The 9,431-nt window shown below is 47.3% G+C and overlaps 1 protein-coding gene across 1 annotated transcript; it reads right to left on the reverse strand.

Annotated features, from left to right (window-relative positions):
• Positions 1-578: 578 nt before the first annotated feature.
• On the reverse strand, positions 579-9,006 carry TNFSF4 (TNF superfamily member 4). The gene is made up of 3 exons (XM_069023745.1): positions 8,658-9,006; positions 4,120-4,162; positions 579-2,682 (listed from the first exon to the last, which is right to left on the reverse strand). Exons 1-3 carry the CDS (start codon positions 8,853-8,855, stop codon positions 2,327-2,329), a joined length of 597 nt encoding a protein of 198 aa, XP_068879846.1. The 5' UTR covers positions 8,856-9,006; the 3' UTR covers positions 579-2,326.
• Between the last annotated feature and the right edge of the window lie 425 nt (positions 9,007-9,431).

The raw sequence follows: 9,431 nt of genomic DNA on the forward strand, positions 1-9,431 counted from the left end.
GCAAACAAAAGGTGATGGTATGGAAACTTACTGATGAAGACAGTCAGTCCCTCAAGTAATTAATGTCAGGTATTGAATTGTTTCAACTTTTATTTCAAGACAAGTGCATGTGTGTGTATATATGTAGGCCAGTCTAGTTCAGCCTGGAAGTACAGTGGAACCAGTGTGTGTAATGCCCTCTCCTGCTCTAAACAAGAAGAAAGGGTGCAGCCTTCCAAAGAACAAATCCATTTGTGTTCTCTAGGCTTAATCTCTCTTGCTATCCTGTGCACCCTGCACACACCATGGCCTGCCCTGTCTGTGTTAGCACACGTTGGGAAGCACTAGCCCTGCATACCCTTGTGGAGAGCTGAAGCAAAAGCTGAACTGTAAAAAAAAGGAAGTATGTGAAAATTGCATATAGTTTTCACACCAGTAGAAATGTCTGCTCAAACACTGAATGTATAATTCACCAGTCACTGCCAAACTCCTTCTCCCCCAGCCCCCACCTTCAAGGGACACTACAAGCCCAAATGTTACAAAGGAAAATTTTATTCTTTTTTAGCAAGAGAAACATATTCTCACTTCAGCTGGGGAGTGTGACAATCCCCATCCTGGGGGCAGGGTGCAGCTGCCTTCAGTCCCCGTGGTGGTAAGCGTGGCCACAGTTATAAGCCCAAATATCCCTTAATGATGAGCATTCTGTGGGTGCAAGTCAGCCACAGCTTCTCAGTTGCAAGGAGAAAAGCTGCTTCTTTCTTTCTTACATGAGTAACTGCTTCAGCCACGGAGGTTTCCCCTGAGGCTCTGGCCTGGCCCAGGTAGGGAAGTTCTTTAGCCTAAAGTACATGGAAAGCTCTCCAAGGCCTGGAAGATTTCCTTAGCTGCCTGTAGCACCTGAGCCTGCAGGAGTGCTCAGCCATGAGTGGGTCAGTCCAGCTCTGGGTGTCTGGGTGCCTGCAAAGCAGGAACAGTCCATGGCACTGGGAGCATTTTCAAAGAGGAGTTCAGTGCTGACAACCTGGTCTGAACCCTTCCCAGTGTTTCTAAGAAATCTGATGTAGCATTCTGACGCCTATCTTTTAAATACATAAATACTTTTAACAAAAGGCTTTTGAGTGTACAGCCAGCAGTGACATGCTGAAATGTTGATGGAGTTCTTTGGGACACACATAGTCAACTTGCCCTTAAAATCTGCCTTGCTTCAACTAAAAATCCCACAGCTGCTGGCTGTGCTGAGGTCATGTGCTGCCTGCGGCATGGGCAGGGCAGGACTTGTCTCCAGTAGCCCCAAGCTGCAACAAGAACAGGGAGGAGCAGCCCAGGATCACTGAGAGCAGTCTGACTTCAGCAAGAGCCAGGCAGGTGTGCACAGGGGCCTCATGGAGGTCGTGCCTGTGAATCCCTGGTGCACACTTGTATGACAAAGTCAAGGGGGGTCACAAGAGCCACCTGAGTCCTCCCTGAGGAAAGGATGCACAGACCTACAGGTTTCACTTGGTCCATTAGAGAGAACTCACCAAATCTAGAAGTCTTCACGTTTTCTCAAGTTTTTATGTGCCTGGATCACTTTGGGTCAAGCCAGTGTGTGTGTGCTTGAAGGAGACTTTCCTCTGAGACCTTACATCTCAAGATGTACATGTCCCACCAGATATTCCTTTGGGTCAGGCTTCAGTAGGCTGCAGACAGCTGGAACAGCCAGTGGGCCTCCTCTCTCAAAGGCTGCTCCCCAAAACCCCACAGCCAGTGCAAGACCTGTGCTTCTGCTGTCCAGTGCAGTCCTGTCAGCTCATTCCAAAATACCTCCTTCTTTCATGGCCTTTTCCTGTCAGAAAGCCTTTATCTGGATCACTCCAAAGGCATTCCCTTGCTGCCTCTTCCCAGTTTTTCGTCTTGCCAGGCGAGGGGTTGTTGAGCAGACTTGTGCTCCTCCTACTCCCAGTGGCTTCAAGACACTTGAGGTATCTTCCTGACTTACCAGACTTTTATTTGAGAAAAAATACAGCACATTTCTACTATATACAGATACTGTCAAGTAAATAGAGAAACCCAGGGTTTCTCTGAATATGAGCTAAGCTTGGGTGACTTTCTTTGGCTTTCATCACTGTTCTCTTCAAGAGCTCCATGCATCCCTTTCCCCAGTGTTGGAAAGATCCATCCTAGGTAGCAAATCAGCTGCACAGAGCTCCAAAGAGGTGAACCCTGCATGCACTATATAAAGCCTGTCTGCACTGTGGTTTATCTGCACTCCCACTGAGGCTTTCTGCAGCCCCAGGGAGGGATTTTAGAGCAGTCTGCCTGTACAAGTACAAAACCTACAGATTGGTAGGGAAGGCTGTACTTTCCATCAGCTCCTACAGTCAGCCCTTGGTGTCACTAACACCAGGCTAAATGACAGACCTGAGATGGTGGCATTGGAGTTGGTCAACAGAGTGATTCTGTCTTCCTGAAACAAGAAGAGCACTGTGGTGAGATTTACTGTGGTGTCGCTTCTCTGCACAGTCTGCTCCCACAGGGCACTTCTGGTTGTTTTGTGTGTCCCCTGCAGGGTCAGCTTCAGCAAGTCCTCCTTTTCCATGTAGATGGAACTCTTCAGGGACACGAGGTAGAGGCCATCACAGGGGATCATGATGGAACCATTTCTGATCTGAATAGGGCCTAATTCAGCACTGAGGTTCATGGCTACCCCCTTGATGCTTTTACCTGGAATGGAAGAGAGCAAAGTTGATGGCAAATGTCTTCTAGGAAATGGGTTGTTTTATACCAGCTGGCTGCAGGAAAGATTGAAAAATACAAGAAAGGGAAGAGTGAGCTAGAGAACAGGGCAGACCAGAGCTAGAATATCATCTACTCTAGACAGACATCATCTACCGTGAAAACTTATAGGTTCCCACTCTTGACTGAGCTGTGCCTTTTGGCACATAGTTTATATGGATTACTCCTCCAAATTTTTATTTATGCACTATTTACTTATTCTGTGTCTTAGAATACAGAAAAATATAGTAAGTAAAGCATAACTTTGAGTTTAGAAACACAGGTTCATAAAAAGAACAGGAAAATTAAGACAGTAAATAAGATGAGGAAAAAGCTTTCAGAGCTGGAAGGAAGACAAAAAGTGGAGATATTGGTGACATAAGCCTTTGTCTTGGGTTTGGCTGTGTTGTTTTTTTTTTAACAGAAGACAGCATGAAAGAGCAGCATAGAGACAGAAACAGAAGGAAATAATTAAGCATAATAAGGAGAAATTAAACCGGAACTTAGCATGAAAGGTTTTCTCTTGGAATGAGCAGTAACAGTTCTGAGAGCTATGCTGGTCATGTTTCTCTGCTGTGCCCCTGGGTTTTTAGCACAGCAGCTGAAACCCCTGGGACCAGGGGACCCAAAAGTTTTCCAGGCAGGCAGCACAGCCCCTCTGGGCTGGGGCCAGATTTCTCAAGCTTTTCCTCTGAAGGGCATGAGTTTCCATTAGGTTGGACTCACTGCTGCCTCACGCTTTTAACTAAAAGGAAAACTGTCAATAATATTTTCAGTATTATTTAAAAATTTTAGTAATTGGTTTTATCATTGAGGTGTGTCATTGGACAAACATCCAATGTAGCTGGCACGCAGAGGAGTACATCTGATATGGTGTGTGCTCTCACCCACTCTTCCCCAGGAAATCATTTACATTTTTCATAAATCAGGAAACCATTGACTTGTTTCAGAAATACCCCAAGAGTGTGCTGTGTGTACTTAGTAAATTCTCAAAAATGCCTTTCTTGTTCATTCACAGAGTGAAAGCTTGTTTTAGGAGATAGGTGAGGGTTGCAGAAATCCATGTAGATTTTCACGTTTTTTGTTCTGCTCTGGGAAAACCCATTTGTTTCATTTTGGCCCCTTGCAGCACTGGGGCAGGCTTGGCCCCTCTCCCCCAACAGCTCACCTGGGACCTGTCCTCCATCAGAAGAAATAGCCATCACTGTGGCACAAAGCACATAAGAGCCATTTAGGTATTTTAGGAGCCACTGGATGCCATGGAGGTCATGATGGTAGAGTGGGGAGTCAGGAGACCACCCAGTGTGCCAGGGGAATGTGGCACAGTGGTGGCTGTTGCACTGGGGGATCATCAAGGGGCCAGGGTCCCCCCACCCCAACACCCACCTGTGTACCGGATGTGGGTCCACAGCACTTTGTCGCTCTGGGTCTGGAAAACAGAGAAGGTAAATCCTTTTTAAGGCACGGGGCTAGTACCTCACTGCTGCTGCTATCACTTTCATTTCCCAGCCAGGATTGTTCATTCCCTACAAGGGCAGAGCAGCTGCATCTCCAAAAGCACAGCAGCCAGCCTCGTTGTCACAGCTGCTGCCAGCCAGCTATGATCTGGACTTATTTTAAATCATTATTATCAAATACTATTTCAGCATGGTTCCCAGCCAGTGCGACTTCCAGCCCAATGCTGAGCCCTCCAGAGCACCCCGGGCAGTGTTTGTTTTGTTTAGAAAACCACGCTGGCATGTGTAATTGAGTCAGACCAGACAGCAAGGAAGGACCTTAGGGTGCAGAGTCTTTTCTGCATGACCTCCTCGAGCCTGACTTACAGTCTGACTTACGGCGCCTGGCAGACAGGCATTGTTCGCAGAGCGGGGACCTTGGAGTGCTGTCTCACCCTCCTGCAGGGCACCAAGAGGTGGGTCTGGCTTTATTGTTCCTTGCACTTTGGGTCAGGCTGTTACTGGGTGTGTGTCTCTCAGGCGCTCTTAAGTGCACTGAGATGGGTTTAAAACTGATTGGAGCACCTCTCCTATGAAGGCAGACTGAGAGAGCTGGGGTTGTTCAGTCTGGGGAAGAGAAAGCTTTGGGGAGAACTTAAAGCATCTTCCAGTACCTAAAGGGGCTTCAATAAAGTTGGAGAGAGACTTTTGACAAGGGCTTGGAGTGATAAGAGGGGGGGGAATGGTTTTAAAATGACAGAGGGCAGGTTTAGATTAGATATTAGGAAGAAATTCCCTGTGGGGGTGGGGAAGCACTGGCACAGGCTGTCCAGAGAAGTTGTGGATGTCCCATCCCTGGAAGTGTTCAGGTTGGATGGGGATTTCAGCAACCTGGTCTAGTGGAAGGTGTCCCTCTCTGCTTATGGCAGAGGGGTTGCAAGGAGATGATCTTCAAGGTCCCTTCCAACCGAAACCATTCTATGGTTCTGTGATTTGTATTTTATGAATGTAACAGAGAATGTGAATGCAAATATAGAAGTATGTATCTTACTGGTCAGATATGAAGACACCAAGCTTCTGTATTGGATTTTTAAATCTGAACTTTGCATCTCAAACTTGTCTCTCGTCATAACCACAGGAGACCCAAATCTGCAGTCTCTGCACAACCACAAGTCTTCAGTGTTTTGCCTGATTAAAGAGTGAAAGCTTAGGCTCAGTGCTCTGTGTTCTTCTCTTTATCTATGCCAAAGGCTTCCTAAGGGAGAAGGTGTGCTGGTGAGATGTGGGTTGGGCTTACTTTCATGTATTTGGCCTCCGGTGTTACAGGGGCAGAGCATCCCTGAGCACTGGGAATGTGGAGAGTGTGAGCACAGACTGCAGATTCAGGGCAAAGGCAAGCGGCAGGGGAAGGCGGCGGGAGCCCGGCTGCCCGGTGTGCTCTGTGCCGGAGCTGAGGTGGGTGCCGGTGCTGGGAAAGGTCTGCTCTGGCACCCTCTAGTGCTGCCACGGCTGATGCTGCGCGCCTGCTCCACCGGCACGGCTGGATGCCACTGACAAACAGAAGCTTTAATCGCCCCGTGACTCTGGTGGAACTATCTCCCTTGGCATTACTATCCCGATCCATTGCCTCAGCTGGAATCTCATGCTTGCTCTTATTCTAGGCACCCGAGTGCACAAGCATTTCTCTCCTGGCTCAGGCGGGATTTCCAGGTAGTTTCTCAGCAAGACAATAGCAAAGCACTGAGTGTCTGAGGTCAAACAACATCTACCTCAATCTGTGTGATCTGGCCACTGGTGGACAGGGTGTATTAAACACAGACAGCCTGGGTGACAAACATGTTGCATTTATAAGAATAGCAGCCCCATTGTCACTAATGCAAATTACCTATTCTACGTATCTCTTCCAGTTATTGCATGATCTCAAAGCACTTTGCAGGTACCTACTGTGAATCCTGCTGAGGGGATAATGTAGTACTGGAAGGACTCTGGGTGCTTGTACCAAAGTTAGTGACCTCTCTTTGTCCTGCCTTCATATGGCATGTGGGAAAGGGTGCCAGGAGGGCTGAGGACACAGAGGCGCTTCTTACTAACAGCTTCAGATTTCCCTGCGTCATTTACACACAGACTCTTCCTTTCTGCCTGGTCAGGATCCCCAAACAGGAGACTTCCTCCCAGCTGGGACACTGTGTCCAGAGCCATGCCATGTGGCAGAAGTTTCAGGAATAAGTTTGTACCTCACAAAGCGCAAAGCTCAGGGGGCTGATTGAGGGGACTGCTGTGATCAACTGCCTGTGTCACACATGGAGGTGTCCTACAGGTGGCAGGTGACCATTCTCTGGAAGTGGGTTGTGCCTTCTCCTCACCAGGAGCTATTAGGAACATGGATTTTACCTCCCATGCAAGAGGAAAGGTGTGGAAAGAGAAGGTAATTCCAGCAGAGGTGGGAATTGCAGATGCAAAAGCAGGCTATCGCTAGCCTTTGTTTTAACTTCCTCATTTGGAAATCTCAGCTGAGGTTTGTCCTCCAAGTGGCATCGTGACAGAAATGAGATCACTGTCCCTTTTTGTTAAGCACAGTCTGGGCTGAAGATGCTGACTTTCCTGAGTATGTGCCATGACATTATTTATGCTATGTTTTCACACAACAGTCCAGGAGGGTTTTTTTCAGAGCCATGTTTCCATGAGGACAATGGAAAGAAATCAAATATGGTCTTTCTGTGAAAATCACAGTTATTCCCTTGTGAATGTAGTTAGTGTGGCACTCTGCACCTTGGAGAACAGAAGGAGACTCTTCCCAAGGATAGGGAGAACCACTCATTCACTCCCATGGACCAGCACTCCCAAGCCTGCCACTCTCATCCTGCTGTGCCCCTACTTCCAAAAAGTCCATCTATCTAAACTCCCTACAAGTCAAGTCAGATCAGTACTGCTACCCCTTCAGGAGACATTTATATGGTCAGTTCATGATTATTCAGCTGAGCCCTGTAATTGCACTGCAGTAAAATCCCCCTCATGTACAGCCCACAAGACCACTCCTGCACAGCACAGCGCACTCCAAACAGGACACCAGGGTTGTCTGTTAAAATAATAGAAACCAGTCCTAACCCTGTAGTTAGCAAGTGTTTAAAATTGAAAAGGTCCTTTGGTGATTCCCAGGACCTGAACTTCTCATCTGTTGCCATTGCTGGTCCTCGAGCACCCTGTTTCAGTTGTTTCTGTTGAGGAAGGGAAACTCCAGGCGTGCACTGTGTCCCCTTGCCTGCTGCTGCTCTCTTGGTTTTGTAAGGCTCACAGGCAGCAATGCCAGACCCTGCTATATTCCTCTGGAAGAGGAACATTTTTATAGAAGAGCCAGATATTGAGAGATGAGGCTTCACAGCCAGAGTGTGACCTGGGAGAGGTTTCTGCACCTTGAGCAGTGTGATTGCTTGCTCTCCTCTGTTGGCTTACAGTGCAACTTCTCTCTCCCAGACTAGTGGAAGGAGAACAGGACTGACCTGAATGACAAGAGTTATCTTTCAGAGTTACCAGGGTCATTGCTGTGAGACTCAGGTCAGCGAAACTTGTGCAAAGCACAAGGGTTTTCATTAGACAGCAGAGGACCCAGAGCATGAGGCCATCCCTCTCTTGCATGGTTACATACCTGGCTTGCTTCTGTGCCAAGCCTAGGTGGGAGGAAAGAATGAACTTGGGTAAAACAAAGCACAACAACCTTTAAAGTGGTACAAAGCTCCTGGAGAAGGAGTGGGAGGAGAAGCCACTACTGCACAAGCAGCACTGAAGTGGCAGTGAAAGGTTGTTGACAATCCACCAGCCTGCAAGCACGTGAGAGAGGCAAACATGTATTTGCTGCAGCTTGTGCTAGAGCATTGTGAGCTTCAAGCATCTCTGTTATTTATACTGTTTGCTCTGGTGTTATGGGCACACGAAACTCTCTCTGGAGACACCAGCATTTCTCACACACGCACAGACATGGATGACTGCTCCTAACCCCACTTTATGGGCAGGCTGAGAGCACCCGAAGGTCTCAGGGGGTCTTCCTAGAACTGGCACAGGGTAACTTGCTTTCTCACACATCTGCCTGCCATATGGTGCACTTCAAAAGTTCAAGAGGTGTTTATGAGCAAATTGGGTTGTCATTCACGCACATGATCTTATTCAACTAAATGGAAATACGCACAAGTCACTGCAAGGAGGGGGGAGAGTGCGAGGGAGTCAGACCTCCCAGGGGTCAGTGAAAAAAACATTCTTGGAACAGTCACTCTGCTGGAAACTTGGCCCCAAACCCTGCACTGGGCAATACTGAATGTTGAGGACAGACAGTTTAAAAAAAAATTAAAAATTACTATCATACAGAAGGGATTAAAAACTTGGGATTTGAATAGGGATAAACTTAAAGCTTTTTTTGTTTCTTAAAAAAAAAAAGAAAATAAAACCTATACAAAGCTTTACAGACCAGCAGACAAAGGGTTGAACATGAGCTCTTACCGTTGTGGGCCGCAGAAAATCTATACCAAGGTAAATCAGGCAGGCAAGCAGCAATATCCACTGAGCAACTGCGGACACGAGGTGCAGCGTGTTCCTAACCTGTCCTCTTTGCCAGTGCTTCCATTCATCCCCCACAGCTTCCCTCTCACAATCCATCTGCTCTCGATCTCTTGGCTCTGCATCCGGCTGTCCTTCCATCCCAGCCTCACTGCCAGCAGCTGCTGGGGAAGGGGCCAAGAGCACAGCAGGAGGCCAGAGGGACCAGGGGATTAATGAGCTCCTGTCTCAGGAGCAGAGATGAAGTGAAGACAGTGCCTTCAGGAGATTGCTTTATGCACAGAGAAGCAGGCGGGGGAACTTCTTTGTGACTAATCTAAATTTCCCCTTCCTTCCTTTCTTTCTTTCTTTCTTTTCTTTCTTTTTTTTTTTTTTAATTTTTTTTTTTTTTTTTTTTGGTTTTCTGTGTGAATGTGGGGGCTGATTTATTGCATCCCAGTTCAGTTTTGAGTAAGGGCCTTTGAAAGGAGAGGTGTTTATATCTTTCATAGCTTCAACTGTGGACGTCTTGATATGTGTTCTTTCCAACAATAGCAAAGAGTTGGGTGGACAGTGCTTGTCTTCACTCAGTCTTTTGTCAGTAAAAGCTCTCACCTCTCTGTTCAGCCTCAGGTGGGGAGATTACAGGGCTGGCTCTCTCCCTTGCTAGCATCATATAAAGCTCTTGAAATCTCTTTTCTATAAAGAAGCAATGAATAGGAAGGGATGTGGGACAGG

Source organism: Aphelocoma coerulescens, chromosome 8, assembly GCF_041296385.1.
Source record: "Aphelocoma coerulescens isolate FSJ_1873_10779 chromosome 8, UR_Acoe_1.0, whole genome shotgun sequence".
Classification (NCBI taxonomy): Eukaryota; Metazoa; Chordata; class Aves; order Passeriformes; family Corvidae; genus Aphelocoma; species Aphelocoma coerulescens.

Excerpts from the sequence above, each read along its gene's own strand:
- TNFSF4 (XM_069023745.1), bottom strand. The coding sequence starts at position 8,855 with ATGGAAGGACAGCCGGATGCAGAGCCAAGAGATCGAGAGCAGATGGAT. Across the intron at positions 4,163-8,657 it reads ATTTTCTGCGGCCCACAACG|ACCCAGAGCGACAAAGTGCT; the intron begins GTAAGAGCTCAT and ends TCTGTTTTCCAG. Across the intron at positions 2,683-4,119 it reads GACCCACATCCGGTACACAG|GTAAAAGCATCAAGGGGGTA; the intron begins GTGGGTGTTGGG and ends CTTCCATTCCAG.